This window comes from Capricornis sumatraensis, chromosome 2 (genome assembly GCF_032405125.1).
Source record: "Capricornis sumatraensis isolate serow.1 chromosome 2, serow.2, whole genome shotgun sequence".
Lineage (NCBI taxonomy): Eukaryota > Metazoa > Chordata > Mammalia > Artiodactyla > Bovidae > Capricornis > Capricornis sumatraensis.
In genome coordinates this window covers 133704073-133729821 of record NC_091070.1, presented here as the reverse complement: position 1 = coordinate 133729821, position 25749 = coordinate 133704073, and the positions used below count along the sequence as shown (strand labels likewise).

The 25749-nt window shown below is 41.0% G+C and overlaps 1 protein-coding gene across 1 annotated transcript in view; it reads left to right on the top strand.

Annotated features, from left to right (window-relative positions):
* The window catches only part of CD53 (CD53 molecule), a 36204-nt gene extending 12797 nt beyond the window's left edge, over window positions 1-23407 (top strand). The window contains exons 2-8 of the mRNA XM_068965644.1: window positions 3489-3569; window positions 4680-4868; window positions 6879-6953; window positions 7525-7620; window positions 20540-20620; window positions 21758-21841; window positions 22706-23407. Of these exons, the coding sequence (XP_068821745.1) occupies window positions 3507-3569; window positions 4680-4868; window positions 6879-6953; window positions 7525-7620; window positions 20540-20620; window positions 21758-21841; window positions 22706-22777 (660 nt within the window). The 5' untranslated portion in view covers window positions 3489-3506 and the 3' untranslated portion in view covers window positions 22778-23407. The remainder of the gene's footprint in view (window positions 1-3488; window positions 3570-4679; window positions 4869-6878; window positions 6954-7524; window positions 7621-20539; window positions 20621-21757; window positions 21842-22705) is intronic.
* Window positions 23408-25749: the final 2342 nt, after the last annotated feature.

The window sequence follows — 25749 nt, the reverse complement described above, 5'->3', positions numbered from 1 at the left end:
CTCTGCATATAAGTTAAATAAGCAGGGTGACAATATACAGCCTTGATGTACTCCTTCCCCAATTTGGAACCAGTCTGTTGTTCCATGTCCAATTCTAGCAGTTGCTTCCTGACCTGCATGCAGATTTCTCAGGAGGCAGGTCAGGTGGGCTGGTATTCCCATCTCTTTTAGAATTTTCCAGTTTGTTGTGATCCACAAATCAAAGGCTTTGGCATAGTCAATAAAGCAAAAGTAGATGTTTTTCTGGAACTCTCTTGCTTTTTCAATGATCCAGCAGATGTTAGCAATTTGATCTTTAGTTCCTCTGCCTTTTCTAAATCCAGCTTGAACGTCTGGAAGTTCACAGTTCACATACTGTTGAAGCCTGGCTTGGAGAATTTTGAGCATTTTGAGCATTACTTTGCTAGCATGTGAGATGAGTGCGATTGTGCAGTAGTTTGAACATCTTTTGGAAAGTTTGTTTTCTATGTCTATGAATCTGTTTCTCCTTTGTAAATAAGTTAGTTTGTATCATTTTTTAAAAATATTTCATGTAAGAGTGATATCTATGTTATTTGTCTTTGTCTTACTTACTTCAGTTAATATGATACAGTCAGGGAAAGGAGAGAGATAAATTAGTAGTTTGGGATTAACATATATACACTACTATATATAGAATAGGTAAACAACAAGAACTTACTATTAGCATAGGAAACTCTATTCAATATCTTATAATAATGGAAAAGAAACTGAAAAATAAAATATATATATATATATATCATAACTGAATCAGTTTCCGGTACATGTAAAACTAAAACAATGTTGTAAATTAACTATACGTCAATAAAAAATAAGTGACCTTCATTAACATTAACCCAGTTGTGGCAGTAAGGGCTTGTAAGATACCTTTATGGTTCTGAATTATTTTCAGGAGTTGAGGATGAGAGACCAAATATTATATATCAAAAAATGTTCTGATTGTTCTTATTGCTCAGTGAATTCCCAAGAGTTTTGGGAGCTGTAAGCCAGGAACTATGGACAAAGACTAAATGTTTCTGAGAAATATATTTTAGTCATCATAATATGTTTCTTATAAATCACAGTTTCACAGGTTGTTTCCAGTTTGTGGCTATCAAATCCCAAAGAACAGCACTAAATGCTATGGAAATTCAAAGATTTTCAGCTGGATTGATAAAGAAGGTAACATTTCAATGGACACATTCAAATGAGTGTAGTCCTTTTGGGCAGCTAACCCTTGATTATGAGGCCTGGAAAACACTCAAATCCATGTTAATAAGCAAGGATTCCATTTACCGAGTACTGGTTGTATATCAGTCTCTGTGATAAGATGATTTGATCTTTACTTCTACCCTGTGAGGTATAAGTATTATCCCATTTTACATAGGGATAAATTGTGACTAGAAATGTTAAGCAGGTTTCCAAATCTCACATACCTGTTTGGTGGTATATGTGAGAGTTGAAATCAAATCTGACTTCAAAGTCTGTGTAGTAAATCATCACACTTCTTTATAATTAATTTTTATTGTAATATAGTTACTTTAAGATGTTGTATTAGTTTCTCCTGTACAGCAAGATGAATGAGCTATACCTGTATATATATATGTGTGTATATATATAGCCTCTCTTTTTTGGATTTCCTTCCCATTTAGGTCACCACAAGGCTCTGAGTAGAGTTATCCAAGGTATACAGTAGGTTCTCATTGGTGGTCTATTTTATACATAGTATTAATAGTGTATATGTATTAAAAAATAAATTTAAAAAAGGCAAAAAAACAGTGTTGACATGTTAGTCCCAATCTCCCAATTCATCCCACCCTCAGCTTTCCCCTCTTGGTGCCCATATGTTTGCCCCCTACATCTGTGTCTCTGTTTCTGCTTTGCAAATAAGATGGCCTATACCATTTTTCTAGATTCCACATATATGCATTAATATATTTGTTTTTCTGACTTACTTCATTCTGTTTGACAGTCTCTAGGTCCATCCATGTCTCTACAGATGACCTGGTTTTATTCCTTTTTGTGGCTGAGTAATATTCTGTTGTATATATGTACTACAACCTTTTTATTCATTCTGCTGTTAATGGACATTTAGGTTGCTACCATGTTCTGACTATTGTAATACTGCAGCAGTGAACATTGGGGTACATGTGTCCTTTGGAATTATGATTTTTTTCTGGGTATATGCCAGTAGTGGGATTGCTGGGTTATATGGCAGTTCTGTTTTAGTTTTTAAAGGAATCTCCGTGCTCCCTAACACCACACACAAAAATAAGCGCAAAATAGATTAAAGGCCTAAATATAAGAAAAAAAGTGAAAGTTGCTCATTCTTGTCTAACTCTTTGTGACCCCATGGACTGTAGTCCATGAAATTCTCCAGCCCAGAATGCTGGAGTGGGTAGCATTTCCCTTCTCCAGGGGATCTTCTCAACTCAGGGATCAAACCCAGGTCTCCTGCATTGCAGGCTGATTCTTTACCAGCTGAGCCCCAAGGGAAGCCCTGAATGTGAGACCAGATAATATAAAACCCTTAGGCTTATTTACAACCTAAATGAACTATCCCTTAATATCACCTGATTTCTGGGCATCTTGACACTGCAAGGACAGTGTAATGGATTATAAAAGCAATCCATGAACTAGAAAAGTCATAGTTATATTGGGAGAAAAGCAATAAATTGACATTCTGCCTTATATATCAGTCTTATGTGCAGCTTTTAAATAGGAGTCCCTCTATATAACCTCATTAATTCTGAAAGAAAATTTAAAAATGTGTATCTGGATCTCTAGAATTGAGGACCAGACTTTGAATATTGATGTCCTCTACTGAAAAATGAAATTCTATTTTTTAAAAATTCAAGCTCTCATTGCTAATCTCTTTTCATTTCTTCATTGGATATTTGTTGGTCAGTTTTATCTCTGCTGTAAGACTGCCATTCTCTGGAAAATAGTTATTGCTTAGTAATGGTTGTATCTCCCACAGCACCTAGAACAGAAAACACCATATATGTTCCTTTGGTAAAAGAATGAGGCATAGGTATGCTCCCTCCACTTTCATGTAGAGAAGTTCATAAACCAAATGTAGTGTGTATGCATCTCAGGGTATTTAAGAAACTGGTAGATCAAGTCACTGACCTCCCCAGATGATTGACCAGATTATCCTTTATCCCCCAGATGCCTGCTTTGTGTCACTGTAATTCACCCTCCTCTAAGAATGGCTTTACTACTTATTTCTAGAGTGCCTAATTAAATGTTAAGCACCCTGGCTTGCTGAACTGAAGCAAAAGTGAATGTCCAAGATGAGCTAATTGGTACCTCAATTCAGAGACTAAAAGAGCAAGAAGTTTGGGGAAACTTTCCAAAGAAGAGTCACAGCTAAAACTCACAGTGATGCTGGAGACCCTTGAACCCTGGACATTTGTGTCCTCTGATCTCTGGTGCCACTTTGCAGAGTCAGGCCACTCACATCCTCTCTTCTTCCTTCTACTTTTTAGGGCAAGAATATCTCAAGCATGGGCATGAGTAGCTTGAAACTGCTGAAGTATGTCCTGTTTTTCTTCAATTTGATCTTTTGGGTAAGTGTGTATTTTCTGAGCATGGTTAAGCTCACCTCTTCCTAGCTACACTCTACTTCTCTCTCCTCTCCTGAAGAGCCTGATGTGGAGTGCAAATCATGCATGCAAAGGTCATGTGAAGTACACCCAGCCTAAGAAGAAGGGAATGATAATTTTCTCCCCTTTTCCCATCCTGCCATAAGAAAAGCCTGCAAAATTGAAAGACACCAGTGTGATTGGTGAGGCTATTTCTCTGGGAGCTTTAGGCTATTACTGCTCACTGCTGACATCTATGGGTGAGAAACCTAAGATTTTACACTCCCTGTATTGAATGCTTCTTTTTTTCTTGCTCCCCTGACCCCAACCCTCCTGAATCCTTGGGAAAAATAGCTGGTCAAAAAGGAAGTCCCCTTTTCTGGGGAGATTTCACTATATTAAGGCTTCCCTGGTGACGCAGACAGTGAAGAATCTGCCTGCAATGCGGGAGACCAGGGTTCAATCCCTGTGTCGTGAAGACCCCCTGGAGAAGGGAATGACAACCCACTCCAGTATTCTTGTCTGGAGAATTCTGTGGATAGACAGAGGAGCCTGGGGGAGGTGGGGGAGCAGTATATAATCCATGAGGTCACAAAAAGCTGGACAGTGTTAGCACTTTCACTTTCACTATATCAAATTTAGCAATTGAATTTCAGTCATAGGATGAGTTGTTACTCATGTTTCTATGAGAAGATTCTTAAAAGTTTGGCCTCTCTAGTTTTCTGCCAAGAAAGATGAACTTCTCAACCAGTGTATTCCCTTTACAAAGCGAAGACCACATATAAGCAGTTGAGCCAGTAAGGAGTAGGGATCTGAATCATGAAGATCTAGAAAAAGGAGTAGGAATCTGAATCATGAAAATACTGTGTTATCCATAGGAATGACCTTTTTGTTATCTGATATGAATAGGATGAGGTATGCATGGGACATTACAGGAGATGATACCTTTTTTTTAGGCACTTGGAGAAATCTAGGTAAAGAGTTTGTTGGCTAGAGCCAATGGGGAAAAATGATTCTAATGTCAAGTAAGGGGATATGAGCAGATATTTAAGAACACCCTTGCATTTCAGAACGTTATGTGATTCTTCTTTTCAGTTCTGTGGCTGCTGCATTTTGGGCCTTGGGATCTACCTCCTGATCCACAGCAAGTTTGGAGTACTCTTCCACAACCTCCCTTCTCTCACGCTGGGCAATGTGCTTGTCATTGTGGGTTCCGTCATCATGGTGGTTGCCTTCCTGGGCTGCATGGGATCCATCAAGGAGAATAAGTGCCTGCTTATGTCGGTGAGTGACTCTCACAGCTGATGTGCCCCCACTTAGGGGGAGGTGGGCATGATGCCTTAAACCACAGGCAAGACATTTTCTGGTACCTCATCTATTAGTGCAAAGAAATTGTTGGAACGTGAAGTTGGCACCTCAGCTCAGTCCAGTGTGTCTAGGCCCATAGTATTTTGTTTCTGAGAGGGACAAATAAGAGAAGATATCACTGTCCTCCTTAGTATCCATTTTACACTGTTAATGATGACCCTTATCAATATAATTTGCATTCATAGCTTTTTATTTATTCTTTATATATGGTTGAAATCAAGCGTCATCCATCTACCTAAATCTTCCTCACATTAGTATATATTGCCAGGATCTGACTCAGAGTCACTAACTAGCTGGTGGAAAATCTAGTCTTTAGATTCTTCTGAGTATTGTGACCCTCCTAAGATGGCAGAGGATATGTATGTATCTCAGACCAGCTAGTGAGTGGCCCAGCTGGGTGAGAGCCTAGGCTGAGGCCATTGAGGTCTAACGTTAGAGATACTAGAGCTTTTCACTTTCTCCCTGTCAGCTAACTAGGCTCAGGAGCACCTTTAGACTTGGGCTTTGCCTATAAGCTCTATGAAAGAAGAGTTTCTCATTTCTCTGGTGTGCCCACACAGAGCTCGATAGTGAAGCACCACTCTATCCATAAATCGGAGAAGGCAATGGTACCCCACTCCAATACTTTTGCCTGGAAAATCCCATGGATGGAGGAGCCTGGTAGGCTGCAGTCCATGGGGTCACTAAGAGTCAGGCATGACTGAGCGACTTCACTTTCACTTTTCACTTTCATGCATTGGAGAAGGAAATGGCAACCCACTCCAGTATTCTTGCCTGGAGAATCCCAGGGACAGAGGAGTCTAGTGGGCTGCCGTCTATGGGATCGCACAGAGTCGGACATGACTGAAGCGACTTAGCAGCAGCAGCAGCAGCAGGGTGTCACTTGGAGAAGGCAATGGCAACCCACTCCATCACTCTTGCCTGGAGAATACCATGGATGGAGGAGCCTGGTGGGCTGCAGTCCATGGGGTCGCAAAGAGTCGGACTCGACTGAGTGACTTCACTTTCACTTTTCACTTTCACGCATTGGAGAAGGAAATGGAAACCCACTCCAGTGTTCTTGCCTGGAGAATCCCAGGGATGGTGGAACCTGGTGGGCTGCCGTCTGTGGGGTCACACACAGTTGGACATGTCTGAAGCGACTTAGCAGTAGCAGCTATCCATAAATATAGATTCCCAATCACTTTTCTTCTTCCTCAAGTCATGTGGTTAATCTTCTTTCCTTTACATGTTAAACTGAAGCCAAAAGATAGAATAAGAAAGTCCTTGTTCTCAGATAGTTCCCAGACTATTAGCAAAAGATGGAAGATAATAGACTTGGGAAAAAGGTTTTAAATAATCAAAGTTTGTGTTGGGGTAAAACAATGAAAGAAAATTAAAAAGTGAAAATGTGTTTGCTGTTAAGTGTGATTAGCACAAACATCTAAAATTGGAGTTGAATAAGAGTGAAGATCATGATTAGAGCACCTCTTCTCCCTGTCTGTACAGGGCTCCTCTCAGCCTCTATTATCACCTTCCTCCACCCCAAAATAGCCCTCTGCTTGCAGAAAGAACCAGGTCCCAAACTCTGAAGACACATGATTTAGTTTACAAGTCTTCTGCTCAACTGTTTCAGTTAGCTAATGTCAAAACTGCTTCACTGATTCAACAAATGGTAATCCATATTCACTATGCGCCTGGAACTCAACAGGTGCAATGGGAAGAAGAGAGAAAAGCTGGAAGATAGCTGATCTGCCCTCTAGAGTCTTGAAGTCTGGTTGTAGGAAAAGAACAGATATTCCTCACAAAACATGAAAAAAACTATGAAAGCTCGAGTAGGTGGGAACTTCTGCCCATGTACAGAGATCTGCCTTTATGCTCAGGGTAGAGTGGGAGTGGGGGAGTAGCTGGGCTCAGTGCTGTGAGCATCTCTTTGCTTTGCCCCAGTTCTTTATCCTGCTGCTGATTATCCTCCTTGCTGAGGTGACCTTGGCCATCCTGCTCTTTGTGTACGAACAGAAGGTAAGTTACAGAAAACACAATTCATTGTTGGATTGCTAAGAGTGGAGTGGGGGGTGGTGTGGGGAGGAGAAGTTGGCACAAGTAAGTCCTATGATAGAGCTAGAGTCAAAGTGGAAGGATAATGGGAAAAGAGGTTGATTGTAATTGGGGAGAAAAAAATTATGAAGGTGATTGTATTTGAGTGGTGCTTTGAAGGATGAATGGGAAGCACAGTAAAAATCAAGTTTATCTTCCCCCTATTTACCTATTTATTTTTCTCCATCTATCTGGCAGAGGAGAATATCTGTCTCAGTGCCTAAGAGAACCCATGTTTGGTTTGCCCCTTTGCATCCTATGTAGACCCAGGGTTTTGGAAGGTCAAGAAAATGCTGTGTGTTTCTTCCTTCATTGCCATTCCATCCTCAGCATTTCTTCCTATATATAAGCTCGCTCCCCTGACTTAGTTCTGAAGAGATCATTTGGAAGGGAGGAGCAAATGGAACTATTTTATTAACCTGCATTAGAAATTCCCTGTTCCTTGAACTCACCTGCTTTTTACAACGCCTCCTCTGCTGGAATGTGCCCCATACAGCTGAAGGAATACGTGGCTGAGGGTTTGACCAAGAGCATCCAGCGATACAACTCAGACAACAGCACCAAGGCAGCGTGGGACTCCATCCAGTCATTTGTGAGTACAAAATCCTCCTTAACTCAGCCCAGATATAATTTTCCAGCCTCAGTCCCTGGGCACTGGAACGGTCTCTCTTTCATGAAGGCTTCAGAATCTGAGGTCCACAGCCCCTAGGTTCAGAATAACACTGGTTGTCGGAAACAGGAGAGCATGAGAGCCTGGTTGGGACAAAGCTGTCTATTAATACATTCTCTCTTTTACTCTTTACCCACTCAGGCTCATTGTTTCAGCCCTAGTAAGATGTAAGAAAGACCCAAACGTGTCATACTGGATTAGTTTATGTATTTTCCAATTTTTTTCTGAAAACAGAAATTGTTTATTATAGGAAATTTCTTTTGAATTCCTGAGTAGCCCAACTCATTCTTTTTACCTAGTTCACCAGAACCCCATTTCTCATGCCCCTCCCCATCACAAACATATATTTTAACTCAGCATTCCTTCCTTGGTGTGCTGGGGTCAGGGAGCCAGTCTGACAGTGGCCTAGTTTGTGTCTGAGACAATACCATTATGACCGCTTGGAGCCGCCTGTGGCCCTGCCATGCCTGCTTAGTGTGGGCTAAAAGAAATAGCACAGGAATTAAAGTCCAGAGACCAGGACTGGGTGGCTTTGGGAAAGTCAGTTAACTTTCTGGATCCCTATTCTTCTTTCTTTTAAAAATCCAGTTTATAAACCTTTTATTATAGAATTTCTAGGCTGATAGAAAAGAAAAGTGAGTAATAGCAAAATGAATCTCTGGGTACATATCACCCAGCTTTAACAGTTAACATTTTGCCAATATTGTTTCACCTAATCCTCTAGGCATTTTTTGCTAGAACTTTTTAAAGCAAATAATAGATACTATATCATTTCAAAATTAAATATAAAAATAATTACTTTGTTTTAAAAAGCATTTGTGTGTGTGTGTGTGTGTGTGTGTGTGTGTGTGTGTGTATGTATGTTTAAGCTCTGAGAAACTATGAAGTGATGCAAAATCACCTAGGTGATTCCATATAGGGAAAGAGTAGCTTTGGCACTCTAGTCAAAGTAATCAAAATCGATTTTTTTTCAAGAAGGTGAGAATTTGGAACTGTGTTGAAATAAGACAGAACATTTTGTTATCTTAAACTCACATTTCTCCTTGCATTTAAAAAATGTTTTCCCTTTTCTCTGGCTTAATAAAGGTTACACAGCATTTAAGTACACATTTAGCAAATGGAATTTAATAAACATATGTATATCCATTTTAAAAATATTATAATCAAAAGTAAGCTCTTTCCTGATCATTTTTGGTCAAAAGACAAATTTCCAATAGTGACTTAAATTTTTGAAACCGTAAATAATGGTAAAGATTTAATTCTTACCTAATGAGACTTGTGGCTTAGTTAGCAGCTTTATTTGCATGCATGTACACCCATGGTGGATTCATGTTAATGTATGGCAAACCAATACAATATTGTAAAGTAAAAATAATAATAATAATAAATAAATAAATTAATTAAAAATAAAAAAAATAGTTTTTTAAGAGCAGTCTTGTTGTTGTTCAGTTGCTCAGTCATGTCTGACTCTTTGCAACCCCATGGACTGCAGCATGCCAGGCCTCCCTGTCCTTCAACATCTCCTGGAGCCTGCTCAAACTCATGTCCATTGTCCAAGCGCAGTCTTAGGTTTACAACAAATCTGAAAGGGAGGCACAGAGATATCCCATATACTCCCACACTTGTATAGTCTCCCCCATTATCCACATCACTCACCAGAATGGTACTTTTTTAAAATAAATGCTGATCCTACATTGACACATAATTATCACCCAAGGTCCATAGTTTACATTAGAGTTCACTCTTGGTGTTACACATTCCATGCATTTGACAAAACTTATAATGACATATATGCATCATTATAATATGCTGAGTAGCTTTGCCCTCCTAAAAACCCTCTACGTTCCCTCCTCCTCCTCCCCTCATCCTTCACAGCCACTGATCTTTTTATTTTTCAATAGTTTTGTCTTTTTCAGAATGCCAAACAGTTGAAGTCATGCTGTTTATAAACTTTTCAAATTGGCTTCTTCCACTTACTAATATGCATTTAAGATTCCTCCTTGTCTTTTCATGACTTGATAGCTCAATTCTTTTTAGTGTTAATATTCCATTGTCTGGATATACCACAGCTTACTTAACTTATTCACTTATTGAAGGACATCTTGGTCGCTTCCAAGTTTTGGCAATTAAGAATAAAGCTTCCATAATCATTAATGAGCAGCATTTTTGTTTGTGTACATAAGTTTTATACTTCTTTGGATAAATACCAGAGTGTGATTGATGGATCATTTAGTAAAAGTATGCATAATTTGTAAGAAACCTCCAAACGGTCTTCTGAAGCATCTGTACCACTTCTCATTCCCACCAGCAACGTATGAAAGTTCCTGTTGCTCCACATCCTCAACAGGATTTAGTGTCAGTGTTCCAGATTTTGACCATCCTCATAAGTGTGTACTGGGAGCTCATTACTTTAATTTTCATTTCCTTGATGACGTATGATGTAGATTTTCATATGTTTATTTTGCATTTCTATATCTTCTTTGGTGAGGTGTCTGTTAAGTTTGTTGGTTCATTTTTTAATCAGGTTAGTTGTTATCTTATTGCTCAGTTTTAAGAGGTTTCTCTCTCTCTTTTATATATAGATTTTTAGGTAACAGTCATTTATCAGATGTGTCTTTTGCAAATATTTTCTCCAAGTCTGTGGCTTGTCTTCTATTTCTCCAGATACTGTCTCTTGCAGAATAGAAGTTTTTAATTTTAGCCAAGTCAAACTTATCCATTATTTCTTTCATGAATCATACTTTTGGTGTGGTTTCTAAAAAGATGTCATCATAACCAAGGTCATGCAGGTTTTCTCCCATATTATCTACTAAGATTTTTGTAGTGTTGTATTTTGCTCTTAGATCTATAACCTATTTTGAGTTAACTTTTGTGAATGGTGTAGGTTCTCTGTCTCTGTTTGTTTATTTTTGTTTGTTTGTTTTTATGTTTTTGTTTTTGGTATATGAATGTCTAATTTTTCCAGCACCATTTGTTGAGCTGTCTTTTTTGCATTGTATTGCTCCTTTGTCAAAGATCAGTTGACTATCTTTACGCAGGCCTGCTTCTGGGCTCTCTATATCTATTTGCCTGTTCTTTCACCAATACCACAATATCTTGATTGCTGCAGCTTTGTAGAAAGTCTTAAAGTTGGGTAGTATCAGTCCTCCAACTTTGTTCTTTTCCTTCAGTATTGTGTTGACAATTATGGGTCTTTTGCCTCTCTATGCTGCTGCTGCTGCTGCTGCTAAGTCACTTCAGTCGTGTCCGACTCTGTGCGACCCCATAGACGGCAGCCCACCAGGCTCCTCTGTCCCTGGGATTCTCCAGGCAAGAATACTGGAGTAGGTTGCCATTTCCTTCTCCAATGCATGCATGCATGCTAAGTCGCTTCAGTTGTGTCCGAGTCTGTGCGACCCTATGGACAGCAGTCCTCCAGGCTCCTCTGTCCACAGGATTCTCCAGGTAATACTGGAGCGGGTTGCCATTTCTTTCTCTATATAAAACTTTCAAATCAGCTGGTTGATATCCATTAAATAACTGGCTGAGATTTTGATTGGGTAACATGCATTGGAGAAGGAAATGGCAACCTACTCCAGTGTTCTTGCCTAGAGAATCCCAGGGATGGCGGAGCCTGGCGGGCTGCCGTCTACGGGGTCGCACAGAGTCGGACACGACTGAAGCGACTTAGCAGCAGCAGCAGCATTGAATCTATAGATCTAGTTGAGAAGAACTGATATCTTAATAACACTGAGTCTTCCTATCCATGGAAATGGCATACTTCCCCATTTACTTGATTTTGTTCATCAGAGTTTTATAGGTTTCCTATTATATAGGATAGGAAAGATTTTACACTTATTTTGTTAGATTTATACCTAAGTATTTCATTTTTGGGAATGCTAATGTAAATGGCATTGTGTTTTTAATTTCAAATTCTATTTATTCATTATTGTAATATATGAAAGCAACTAATGTTATTAACCTTATGTTCTGCAACCTGGGTATAATCTGAGCTGTCTTTGATGTGCTGCTTTGCAGTTACCTGCAGTTGTTTCCCTCATTCTGCTCAGAAGCAGCCTTGGGTGCAAATCCCCCTTTCCCTCACTGCCAGTCACTGCCCCCAGCCTCTGCCTTCCCTGCCCTGTTGTGGAGCCACACCTCAGGGGAGGTGAGGTCCACGTGAACTCTCAGGGTGTGTGTGTGGGGGGTGGTGGTAAGCTGTGGTGAAGCAGCCTCTATCAGGGACCTAGGATGTTTCTGATGTACTGCTTGAGTAAGCACCAACAATGGCAGCTGCTGCCCCACCCAGGCTCTGTGCCAATACTGGGTCACCTCTGTTTCTAAGGTTTGAATCATTTCTTTGGTCATGGCTGCCCCAGATCCCTTGCTGCACTGACTTGGAATGAGTGGGGAAAGAGTATTTGCTCGACTCAGGTTGGGGCATGCCCACAGGTAGTTGCAAGCAACCTGGCACCCACTAAAGCAGACCTCTCTCCACCTTGCCTTAGAGGAAAGCCAGCATGCATGTGCTCCTCATGGTGGAGTCTAGGCTTCTACAGCTCTCTTGTTAATTCAAACAGTCCGCCAATCAACAAAGGGACTTTGTCTCCCCAGTGTAGGACCCCAGGACTGGGGCTCCAGATTTGTGGCTCTCAACTTCTCACTCCCCAGAGTGGGTGGTGTCCCACCCATGTACACTCCTTTTTACTCTGAGTCCTCTCCAAGGGTCATAGGTCCTGGCCTCCTGATTACATGTGTATCTTTCTTTCAGCCTTAGTTGTACAGGAGTCCTTCTGCCCTTTTTTAGTTAGTTTTCAGTGAGAATTATTCCACATGTAGATGTAATTTTGATGTGTTCCTGGGGGGAGGTGGGGTATGCTAACTCCTGGGTTTCTAGTTTAGCACTTATATCTACGTTTTTGGGAAGGAAAATAAATGTTGACCATTCCCACCATGACATACTACCATAGGCCGACTTAATAGCAGGAAGGTTATAGGGAACTTCCAGTAAAGGGGTATATATACCAGCCCAGAGGGAAAGAAATCTCAAGGTGCATCAATCTGTCCACTCATAGGGCAGAAAAGCCCACACAGAGACTCCAAATATTCAGATCTCTTGTTTAGGAACCATCGAGGCACCTGCTTTGTAGGGAGCTTCTTCTTTTCCTGTCCATTTAGAATATAATATCTTGTGAGTTACTTGACAGACAGTAGGGAAGCCCCCCTCCCACCTCCATGTGTGTATGATTTGTTTGGGTATGAAAGTTTGAAAGTGAAAGTCACTCAGTTGTGTCCAGCTCTTTGTGACCCCATGGCCCATGACCCACCAGGCTCCTCTGTCCATGGGATTCTCCAGGCAAGAATACTGGAGGGGGTTGCCATTCTCTTCCCCAGGGGATCTTCCTAATCCAGAGATTGAACCCAGGTCTCCTGCATTGTAGGCAGCCTCTTTGCCATCTGAGCCACTAAGGAAACCCTTGTTTGGGTATGATTGCTCCTTTCTATATAGATGGGGGCTATGGACATCAAGACTCCATACTCACCTCCCATCTACCCCCTAAGCCATCCCAAATTTGACAAACCGTGGGAATCTGGAGATTATTTGATCTACTTCACAGCAGGGGAAAAACATACTATTTAGAGTCACTATAGTTAAACATAGAGGTTCCATAAACAGGAGTCACATAGCAAGGGGATTTTTGGTCACCAGTCCAAGCCACTGTCTACATTTAGTACAGATGAGTGGCTGAAATTTTCACAGAATTCCCTTGGTATTGGAGACAGGCCACAGACCCAGAAGTAAGGAGAGTTGTGGACCTCTGCATATGTTTGAGCCACAGGAGAGGAACATATTTCCAGTAACTAGAGCCAAATAGTCCATGAGGCAAACACTGTAGGTGACAACAGAGATATTTTGGGGTAAAAGATAAGGCAAAATCTCATTCATGAGTAGCATTGGAGAAAACTATCCCCAATTTTGACTTTTTTCCCAGTGGGTGATACTGTCAGGGGGTGTGTGTAATTTCCTTGGTTCTGTCTCGTCGCAGCAAAGCTTTGCAACAGTGGACAGGTGTTACAGCTCTGTTACAGTTCAGTTTTATTTGTCAAGCGAAGGATAGCATATCCCTGGGGCATGAGGGCGGGCCAACCCAAAAAGGGAGGCTCAATCCTGGCTCCTCTTTTTATATGTTTTGTCTCCTCCCCATGAACCTGCCCTATGTAAACTGGGATAGCCAGGAAGGCTGTTTGTTTCACCTGAGGTTCTCACAACAGTCCTCAGATTTTCTTTTGTTCCATTTTCTCAGGCTTCTTCCTTTCTTTGTCTTTTAGCTACTGCCATTTTGGACTCTTTTTTCCTATTCTAACTACCTAACAACACTACACAATCTGTCCTTTAATATCTCCGAGAGGTAAACTCAAATTGCAGATAGGGGCTCAGTGGGAATCCACCTGAGTAAACCTACTTTTTGTGGGTTTAGCTCACTGTGCTAATGCTTCTGGAGAGGTGATTTGGGCCTGAAGGGGTCCCATTTCTATATAAACTTTCTATATAAAAGTTTTCAATAAAACATCTGGACTGAAGGTGATACTGGAAGCAAATCGTATCTCCCAAGGGGTTAGAATACCAAGCCACTTGGAATGGGGAGAATAATTTAAACACCAATGAGTTTTAGTAACACCAGGCGGGATGTCCTGTGGCATCCCCCTAAAAAGCAAACAAACAAACAAAAAAACCCACAAGATCTTCATCCCACCTGATAGGCTCAAGGCTTCCTTTTTTTAAAAACTTTTAAATTTATTTTGGGGTGTATACCCTGATGCTGGGAAAGATTGAAGGCAAAAGAGAAGGGGGTATCAGAGGATGACATTGTTAGATAGCATCACTGACTCAAATGGACATGAATCCAAGCAAACTCAAGGAGATAGTGGAGGACAGAGAAGCCTGGCATGCTGCAGTCCAAGGGGTTGCAAAGAGTCAGATATGCCTTAATGACTGAATAACAACATGGCTGATTAACAATGTGGTGATAATTTCAGGAGAACAGCAAAAAGACTCAGCCATACATATACACATATTCATTCTCTCCCAAACTCCCCTCTTACCCAGGCTGCCACATAACACTGAGCAGAGTTCCTGTGCTATATGTTAGGACAAGACCTCCCTTTTGAACCTGCACTCTCAGCTTCTGTTTTATTGTCCATCCATCCAGCCATTCACATGTAGATTGTTGTTGATTGGCCCGAGGCATTTAATAGTCTGATAGCTTCAGACAGCCCTCAGGACCAAACTTTTGATGTGCCCTCAGGAAATAGGGCTTTTAACATCTATCTGGTTGACACATTTTATAAAGCCAGCTACAGTGACTGCAGCCATGAAATTAAGACTTGCTCCATGGAAGAAAAGCTGTGACAAACTTGGCCTATTAAGAAGCAGAGACATCATTCTGTCAACAAAGCTATAGTCAAAGTTATCATTTTTCTGGTAGTCATGTACAAATATGAGAGTTGTACTATAAGACAGCTGAGTGACAAAGAATTGATGCTTTTGAACTAAGGTGTTGGAGAAGACTCTTGAGAGTCCCTTGGACAGCAAAAAGATCAAACCAGTCAATCCTAAAGGAAATCAATCTTGAATATTCATTGGAAGGACTGATGCTGAAACTGAAACTCCAATACTTTGGCCACCTGATGTGAAGAGCTGACTCATTTGAAAAGACCCTGATGCTGGGAAAGATGAGGGCAGGCGGAGAAGGGGACGACAGAGGATGAGATGGCTGGATGACATCATCAGTTCAATGGACATGAGTTTGAGCAAACTCTCAGAGATAGTGAAGGACAGGGATGCCTGGCATGCTGCAGTCCATGGGGTCATAAAGAGTCAGACACAACTGAACAATGGTGGGATTATATGGTAGATTGAAAGTCCAAGGAATTTCTTGGGCTTCTGCTCACTCTTATCTTTCATGTCCAGTCACCTGATCACTGCCAATTTGGGCTGATGTTCCACACGTAACTTCCAGTTTTGATAGTTTGACAATTTTGCCTTTGATTGTATTAATAGCAGTCTGATTGGCTTTCCTACTAACAAAGGCTAGCACCAATCCAGAGGCTGTGTCAGCATAGGTAAGGGCGTATTTATACCCTTCTGACACAGGCAAAAGCCTATGTGGTCCACTTGCCATCTGGTAACCAGAGGAGGGGACCACCTCAAATGATGCATAAGGCAGTCCTTACCTGTAAGTTGCAGGCCTATAGATTTGAGAGGCAAATGAAGCTTTTTTTACTATTTCCCAAGTTGTTTTGGGAATTCTATGTCTGACTTTTGGTGGAATCATTCCGCTGCATTGGAGGAGGTCTGTAATTCTTGCAGACACAAGCCTCTTGTCCATGCTAGTGTATCTGCTTCACAATTGCCTGATAGAGTTGAGGGTCAGTGAGTGGAAACATGGCATATGGTCACATTGGCACCAGGTTGTGCGCAAGCAGTTCAGATATCAGCCCATAACTCAGACTCCCACAGAGGTTCATTTACTGTGTCCAATTATCTTGATGCCATTGAGACATCCATATTGTCAAGCCTTTCCATACTGCCCAAATGTCAGTGGCAAGGTTGAGGGGCATGGGATTGTAAGCAATCACCAGCCATCCTGCTCTGAGTTCTGCCCAATGACTATTATGTCCAGTCCCTTCCTTGAACCAGATGACATTTGAATCCAGAACAACTATGGTGTATCACCAAGGTAGATCACCCTTACAGCTGCCCTTGGTGTACCATGTATCCACAAGGGGCATCCAGGTACCTTCCTGTACTTGAAGTAAATCGGGTCCAACAGGTGATGTCACTGGGGTCTCTGGTGGGTAGATATAGGTCACTATTTGCAACTCCTGCGTAAGTGGGCCAGTGTTTTAAGTGCTTCTTTCTTGAAGGTGTGTGCGCCACTTTTGTAAGGTACTCAGTTGTGCACAGGCATTCATAGGCTTTAAAAACATGTCTTTAATCCATCCTAAGCAATTGGCAACCCACTCTAGTATTCCTGCCTGGAGAATCCCATGGACAGAGGAGCCTGGCAGGCTACTGTCTGTGGGGTCACAAGAGTCAGACACAACTTGGCGACTTAACTACTACTACTACTACTACTTAATCCATTCCCCTATAGGCAGGGGCGTCTGCCTGGTAACACTGACAGGTAAGTCAGTGGTTAGACACTCAGTTTGTTGTAAGTCTAGATATATTGCTGACAATTGTTTTTCCATAGTACTATATCAATTCTTTGCCCCTTCCCAAAACTGAGACCAAGATCCTCAGTTCAGTTCAGTTGCTCAGTCGTGTCTGACTCTTTGCAACCCCATGAATCGCAGCATGCCAGGCCTCCCTGTCCATCACGAGTTCACTCAGACTCACGTAGTGGGACTCATTTCCCATTTTGTTGTTACCATAGTCCTTATTCAAACCCTCCTGGGTATAGACTTACATCCAACTCACAACTTGTGTCTGGCATTAACACCTCCAGTCCTTGGACTTATTTGACAATCAGCTTTGCCTTTTCAAAAGCCTCTTGTGGGCTTGTGGGGTGGGGTATTCCTAACCCAGATATTTCCCTTTTTCACTAAATCATATGTGCTGTGTGCTCAGTAGTGTTTTGAGTCTGCAACCCTATGGATGGCAGCCTGCCAGGCTCCTCTGTCCGTTGGGATTTTCCCAGCAAGAATACTGGAGTGGGTTGCCATTTCTTCCTCATAGGGATCTTCCCAATGCAGGGATCGAACCCAAGTTTGCAACTCGCATGGCTCCTATACTGCAGGCAAAGCCTTTGCTGCTGAGTCACCTGGGAAGCCCCAAAGAATATAAGGGTCTTAATATTTGGACAAGGTGGAGAATAAAAGGCTGCCCATACCCTAGCACACCTATAAAGGATTGTAGTTCTTTTCTATTATAGGGCATGGTTTATCTATATTCTATCAATAGCAGTTTGAGGCATCCCTTCAATCTTGGCAGACTAGATAACTCCTGGCAACTTTACTGATTGTCCAGGTCCTTGTAGCTTATTGGTGTTGAACTCCCATCTTTATGCTTAAATGTTCCAGAAGAGGCTTGGGAAAGAGAAAACAAGTCATTACAGGTTAACCTAGTATCATCAATGTAATGATAGAGAACTATAGAAAGAAGAGAGTCCATTTCTTCAAGTCCAGGGCCACCATCCCATGACATATAGTGAGATGACATTGGGGTAAGATGGTAAAAGTCCATTGTTCCCCCTTCCCACATGAAGGTGCACTGGTCCTGGGACCCCTTATCTAAGTGTTTGCTAAGAAAAGGCATCAGACAAATCTAAGACATTGTCTTGAGAAGAGGCTATGCCTTGAGAGAAGTGGCAATTTTATCCAAGAGTTTTTGTAACTGCTGCATAGATAGGGGGTATTACCTTGATTAATTCTCTATAGTCTACTGCCATACACCTGGTACCATTTGGTTTTTTCACTGGCTTCATGGGGCTACTGAACAGACTTTGTGCTGGTATTATAACCACCACTTTCTCTAATTCCTTAATGGTAGAAGTTATTTTTTCTTATCCCCCAGGTACCCATTATTGTTGTTTATTGCTACTACTCTCTGGGGGGATAGGCAACTTTACAACTCCCATTTAGCATGACTAACCTTTATAATCTTGAGTGTCTGATCCATAAGTCGAACTCACCCATGGTGGTTTGAGGTCCAGGTCCTATACGACATACACACCCAAAATATACTCAGATATGGGTGAAGATAAACCAGAAAAGGAAGGGGAGGCAATCTTCTGATTTGTAAATACAAGCTCACTTGTTTCACTTTACAATGTTTGACCTCATATCCTATCAATGGTTGCTACTTCCCCTTGGAACTTAGATGGATTTCCGTAAATCATGGTGTATTTTGTACAGTATATGCTAGAACAATCTGTTTATTGGTGCAGGACCAATAAATAGTCTGTTCAACCCGGGACCTGCATGCCAAGGAGCACTCTTGACCCCACCCCTAATCCTTAGGAATCCAGGGTATACCTGCAAATATCCATTTAAGTAAGTTGGCTGGGCACCCTCATTTTTCTCCCACACCAGCCCCATACAAACATTGCCAGAAGGCAGTTGGTGCTATAACAGAAGCCATTTTACACATTTGTGGCCCTTTTAACACAATGCCATTGTCCCCAGTATCCCACAGATGGAGAACTTAGGCTGCAATGCCCTCTCTACTTTTTGTTTAAATATTTTGGCTATTTCTACTAGTTCAGGGAGGAAAAATCTCATGGGGTTGTTTTTCAGCTCTTGCGGTGGTTTAATTGCTAAGTCATATCCGACTCTTATGACCCCATGGACTGTAGCCTGCCAAGCTCCTCTGTCCATGGGATTCTCCACACAAGAATACTGGAGTGGGTTGCCATTTCCTTCCTATTATCTCTCAGTTCTCTAGCATCCCATGCTTTAGTTTGAATCAGAGGCTGTGACTGCTGGTCCTCTTCTTCTTCTTCTAGAATTATGTCCTCATCTTCTGAGGAGTCATGAGCCCAAGAATTCCACCTCTTGGGGTCCCAGGTATCCTGTGAAATAATAGTCCTCACCTTTGAATGGGGTAGCCTAGGGCCCCACATTTAGCCATCTTACATTCCATCATTTCAGTAGGTTCTTCCTGTTGTACTTTCTTTGACATAATGTCTTAAGTTGCAGAACATGCCATCCATACATCTCTCTCTAGTGCCTAGCTGAGCTGTCCTTTTCTGTGCTAAATTTTAGAGTGCATAACAAAGGCCATGCAACAGCTGCAATAGATCACTCGCTTTTGCCCCCACCCCCCCGCACTTTTGCTTTGCTACCTCTTTGGTTAATGTATTTAGTAAGTCCTTTGGTGTTTCCATTGTGTCCATGTACACTTGCATCAGCCTGAATTGTTCCATAAATTTAGCCAGATCACCCCACATGGAAATGGCTGGCCAACCTGGGATTTCTCCCACAACAGCAAGCTTTTCCCTGCTTGCCCCCTTCACACATTTTTGCATCATTTTCAGTCTCCTGCCTAGCTTGCCAATTGTCTAAGGATGGAAGGAACAGAAAATGCCCAGTGAGCTGAGAAGGCATCTTGAGACAAAAACAAGCTGGGTAGCTCCATATAATCACTGGGTCAGTTTGTTAAACAGTCGCTTACTCACAGGGTGGTATCAGGATCAGGTGGACAACAATTTGGAAGCATTCACATCTACACTCCACACTGCCAAGGGGCTGTTAGGAGGATTTTATAGTTAACTTAGGGTATGGAGGTAGGTGCTTGGAAACAGGACATGCACTCCTAAGTCAAGATGAATGGTAACTAGTCGTCTGGGTGCCAAAAATACATCAGCAAAAGTTTTCATCATTGTTTGGGAACTAATGGAGCACAAAAGCCACAATATCTATTATTTATAAAGCCCTTAATGACATAGAAGTGATTCACTGCACAGGGGTAGGGTCAGTGTAGGACAGGAGAAACTGTAAGGGCCCAAGATGGCATCAGCTATGCTAACAGACATACAGTGGGTCTAGGTGTGGTCAGTCTGATCCCTCCACTATAAAGTCCCCTGTGTGCCTAATTTTTGATCTATAAAATGTGAATAAGTTAAATATGCCCTCTCTACTTCAAGAAGTTTTATGTAAATAAATTGGTATAACAGGTTTGTGAACAAAATGGCATAACAGGTTTGAAAGTACTCAGTTCTAAGGAGCCATAGTAAACGAGTCAGTTCTGTATTTTCTGCTATAGAGTCAAATCAGAAAGGTTCACCTTTTCTCCAAGGCCCATGGTCTTCTTTCTGTTATCTGACTAACCATTGCTTTTTGGGGCTTTGGCTTTCAGCTGCAATGTTGTGGTGTAAATGGCACGAGTGACTGGACATCTGGAGTACCAGCATCTTGCCCCAAAGGCTCAACTGTTAAGGTAATTTATTTTTGGAAACGTTTCTGCTATTGGCCACTGTGATGAAACCTTTAATTCCCTTAGAAATCCAGTCATGCAGGACTGGATCCCAGCCATAAACAGGAAACCTCAAACAAAAGAGAGACCAGGGAGACATATAACTAGAAAATAAGAAAAACAAAAAAGAAAACATAAGCAAAAGAAAAGAACAAGTTTATCTAGACTAGAGATACCATTAAGAATCTTGCTACTCTGAACTATTATATTAGAGGGGAAAAGTTTATGTGATAGTGGCAGAAGACTGTGTCTAGATTTTTCTTGAGTAATAATTAGATCTTCTTATGATTGAAAGTGAAATTTGCAAGGTAGAAGCAGAAAAGCTTCTCTTTCTACTTATTTCCCTGCTCTATTCCTTGGAGATGGCAGCATCCAACTCCTTAGCAGAATTAATTATAAGTGAAGAGTGAGGAGCTGAGGGTGAAAAAGTTGATGGAACTTCTGACTAGACCCAGAGAAGAAGCCCAAATCATCTTCCAACTAGACCAAGTCCCTAAGATCCTGTTACCCATGTCACCCAGTTGATATTGTTTGGAAATCTCTGGAATTTGGGTGGGTGGGCAGTCTGTGAAGAAAGACTGAGACACCCACCAACCAGCAACTGCCCTGCAGCTTGGTAGGGCTATGATATCATTACTGGCTTTTGAAGCAGAAGCTGAAATGCAACTAGTCATAGGATTGCATAGCTTATATTCCTATTTGTCAATGCCAAGACAATAGTGAATGTTCAAAAAATACAAGGACATATGTTGTTGACCTGCTTCTTGGGAGCTAATTTAATGCAGTGTGTAAATATATAAGACTTTTACTTTATTTACTTCCACTGTAATGATAACAATACTGGAAAAGTCTCTAGTTTAATGTTCTCTACTTCATGCTCATTTCTTCATCCATATAATATATATATAATATTATATATATATAATAACAATGGATATGGATATATTATAATATTATCCATATTATATATTTTATATATATATATATATATATAATGCCTGTCCTAAATATCTTGGCAAGAGACAAACTATCATCCCAAATAAGCCTCTTGATAAAGTTGAGTAATATATTAGTGTCATTTGTACATGTAATTTTTTCTAGGGTTGCTATATACAAGCAAAACAGTGGTTTCACTCTAATTTCCTGTATATTGGAATCACCACTATCTGCGTATGTGTAATCCAGGTAAGAGCTTAATATCAGAGGACTATTTTGAGAATTAAATGAGTTAAGTCATGTAATTTTTAAAGTATGTGCTTGATAAATATGAGCTCCCCTATTCAAGTAGAAAATTATATTATTACCAGTTTAAGGCATACAGAAAATAATGCTGTAAGATCTATCTGGTCAATTTATCCCTAATAGAAATGAGTGTATCATGGTCAAATTAAAAGCCACTAAATGGAACCTTACTTTGGTTCCTCATTCAGCTCATCTGGAAAAACCTGTTAAATAAAACATTTCACTTGAAAAATTGATCTTGTGTGCTAAGGAGGAGTTGGTGATGAAACTGTAATCAATTTCCTCATTGCTTCTCTGCTTATCTTGACAAGTCAGGAGTGAATGGGGATAATTTCTTGTTCTTTTTTATTATGTTATATTCCTACTATTTTTATACCCAAGTGGCTTGAGTGTATCACAGATTAGCTAAGATCTACTTAGGAAGCTCAAAGAGAAATGATTTTTCTCTGCTTGGAAACCAAGGAGGCCTAAGGCATGGGTAGAGAAGACTCATTGCACCTTCGTGCAAAGTATTGACCTGTGCAGAACTTCATTATACCAGCAGCAGGATTTCTGTGGTTTCTTAAGAAGACAAAAAGATGTCTCAGCACTTAATATTCCATTATCTTGCCATTATCACCCTTACTTGTCTCCCCACTGCCATTCTAAAGCTAAAGGAGAAAACTCTCAAGAAGGAATTAGAAGTGATAGTAGGAAGGGTAGTTTCAGTGTGATGGACACTTTCTTTTCCTCTGGGACTCATCCTAGGGACTGTGGGTGAGATGTTTTACGTGTAAAGACCTCACTTTTTACCAACTCTTTCCTCAGGTATTAGGGATGTCCTTTGCACTGACCTTGAACTGCCAGATTGACAAAACCAGTCAGGTCCTAGGACTCTGACCTGCTGCTGCCATGTGCTGGAGAGACTTCTTTCATCGCTGGAAATCCAAAACAACTTGTATCATGAAGTCCTAAATGACCACCTCTTGAATTGGTGTCCTTGTTCTCCCACCCATCTCTTCCTTATGGAGTCCCTGACTTACACAACCAGAGAAGAGGGTGTTGGTCAGGCACTTCCCTGACAGACAGCAAGACAATCCTTTACTCACTCATGGCAGTAGCCTTATCATTCTTTAATACCTGATCATTTGTCAGACATGAAAGGGCAAGAGAACCTGTGGTACTAATGGCTCAAAATCAAAGGATGGGTCTGTAGCCTGACTTTCTGCATCTTTCCATTGCCAAAAAATCTCTGGCCTCTAAATCACACACAGTCCACACTCCGAAGTCAAACAAGAGATAAGCTTAAGGGAGCTCTGGGGGCAGATTCACTGGATCATTATCACAATCCTCTGTTTCCTTTTGACTAGGAGCCTTGGCTACAGGAATGACAAAAATATTCTTTCTCCAAAAGTTAGGTTTCATTTCAATTTCTTTATGATTCATCTAAGTCTTTCTAAGAGGAACTGTCCAATGACTCACATCCTGATTTCAGCCAATTGCTTAGACTTTGATTTACATAACTATGAAGGAATTCAGCAGGATCAGTATTTCTGGTGGTTGAGGTAATAATCACAGTCAAAAGAGTTCTGGTGTTAATTCTCTTTCAGATAAGTTTTTTCTTAATGTAATATTTTAATTCTTCAATAAATAAAATAGCTTATGATCTCTCAATCACTACATTCTCATCCTTTGTCTCAAGTATAGTTTTCATGACCCAGCCTGATTGTTCTGCCTGCAAGTTAGGGATATTAGTTATCTATTGCTAAATAATGAATTACTACAAAATTTGTCACTGACAACAACAAATATTTATTATCTCACAGTTTTTGTGGATCATAAATCTGAGAGCAGCTTAACTGGCTGATTCTGGCTTGTGATCTCCCTCATGACTACAGTCAAGATGTCAGCTGCAGTCATCTCAAGTCTCAACTAGAAGAGGACACACTTCTAAGTTCTCATATTGAAACAGGAGGCAAGGGGGCAGGGCACAGCCTTTAAAGGAATGACATAAACATAGGATATGACAAAAACTGGTTAAAACCAACTAGGTCCAAGATGGTGGAGTATTCGATTTCCAATGGACTTTGAGCTTCATCATACATTTATTGTAATACTCTAACATAAGCTAAGTGATACATCCAACAGTGCCATGACAGTTCTGAGCCTGACTATCAAAGATCAAACAGTTAGAGGTGACCTGATTCCTGGAAATCTCTGCCCTTTCCCCAAAATAATTGGAATAATCCTCCCACTCATCAGCCTATAAAACTGCCCATCCCATGAAAACTAACCACACCACATTGTGAGGCCACTCTTGCCTTCTGAGGTGGCCCACACTCTGTCTGTGGAGTGTGTTTCTATCTAAATAAATCCACTTCTTACCTATCACTTTGTCTCTCACTGAATTCTTTCTGTGATGAGACATCAAGAACCTGAATTTCATTAACTCCTGAAACCAGGTATGGATTTCAGTTAAAATATTGATTTCAAGTCTCAGTCTGAGTTACACCATTTCAGTATGGCTCCTGGTAGGCATCAGTTCTTTGCCACATGTACCTATCCACAGCACTGTCTTATGACATGGCAACTGATTCTCCCCAGAGCAAGACATTCAAGAGACAGAATGAAATACAGCACCCAAAACAAGCTGTTAACTCCTTTTATAAGCTAACTCAAGAATGCCATCACAACTGTCCTGCTTTACACTATTCCTTAGAAGTAAGTTGAAAATTTTACACTTGAAGGGAGGAAATTATACAGCATATAGAAACTATGGGGTAGAGACCACTGGGAGCTGTCTTAGAGGTGATCAGCCACACCATGATTTTTTGGGTTAGGAGAAGCTAAATTTAATTGTCTTTGTTGTTGTTGTTCAGTCACTAAGTCATATCCAACTCTTTGTGACCCAAATGCACTGCAGCACACCAGGCTTCCCTGTCCTTCACTATCTCCTGGAGTTTGCTAAACTCATTTCCTTTGAGTCAATGGTGCCATCCAACTATTTCATCCTGTCATCCCCTTCTCCTCCTGTCCTCAATCTTTCTCAGCATCAGGGTCTTTCCCAATGAGTTGGCTCTTCACATCAGGTGGCCAAAGTATTGGAGCTTGAGCTTCAGGTTCGGCATCAGTCCTTCCAATGAATATTCAGGGTTGATTTCCTTTAGCATTGACAGGTTTGATCTCCTTGCTGTCCCAGGAACTCTGCTTTATAAATAGGTTCATCTGTACCATTTTTCTAGATTCCACATATATGTGTCAATATACGATATTTATTTTTCTCTTTCTGACTTCACTTTGTATGACAGCTTCTAGGTCCATCCACACCTTTGCAAATGGCACAATTTCATTCCTTTTACAACCATATAGAGAACAGTGGGCTTTCCAGGTGGCGCTAGTAGTAAAGAACCTGCCTGCCAATGCAGGAGACATGCAAGACACACACGGTTCAATCCCTGGGTTGGGAGGATTCCCTTGAGGAGGAAACGGCAACCCACTCCAGTATTCTTGAAAAATCCCACGGGCAGATGAGCTTGGTAGACTACAGTCTATAGAGAACAGTACGGAGGTTCCGTAAAAAAAAACTAAAAATAGAAGTACCGTATGACACACCAATCCCACTACTGGCATATATCCAGAGAAAAACATAATTCCAAAAGATACATGCACCCTAATGTTTATTGCAGCACTTTTACAATAGCCAGGACATGGAAGCAACCTAAATGTCCATTAGCAGAGGAATGAATAAAGAAAATGTGGTATATATGTATACATACACACACACACACACACACACACACACACACAATGGATTATTACTCATCCATAAAAAGGAACAAAACTGTCCCCGTTTCTTGATTCCTGCCCCTATG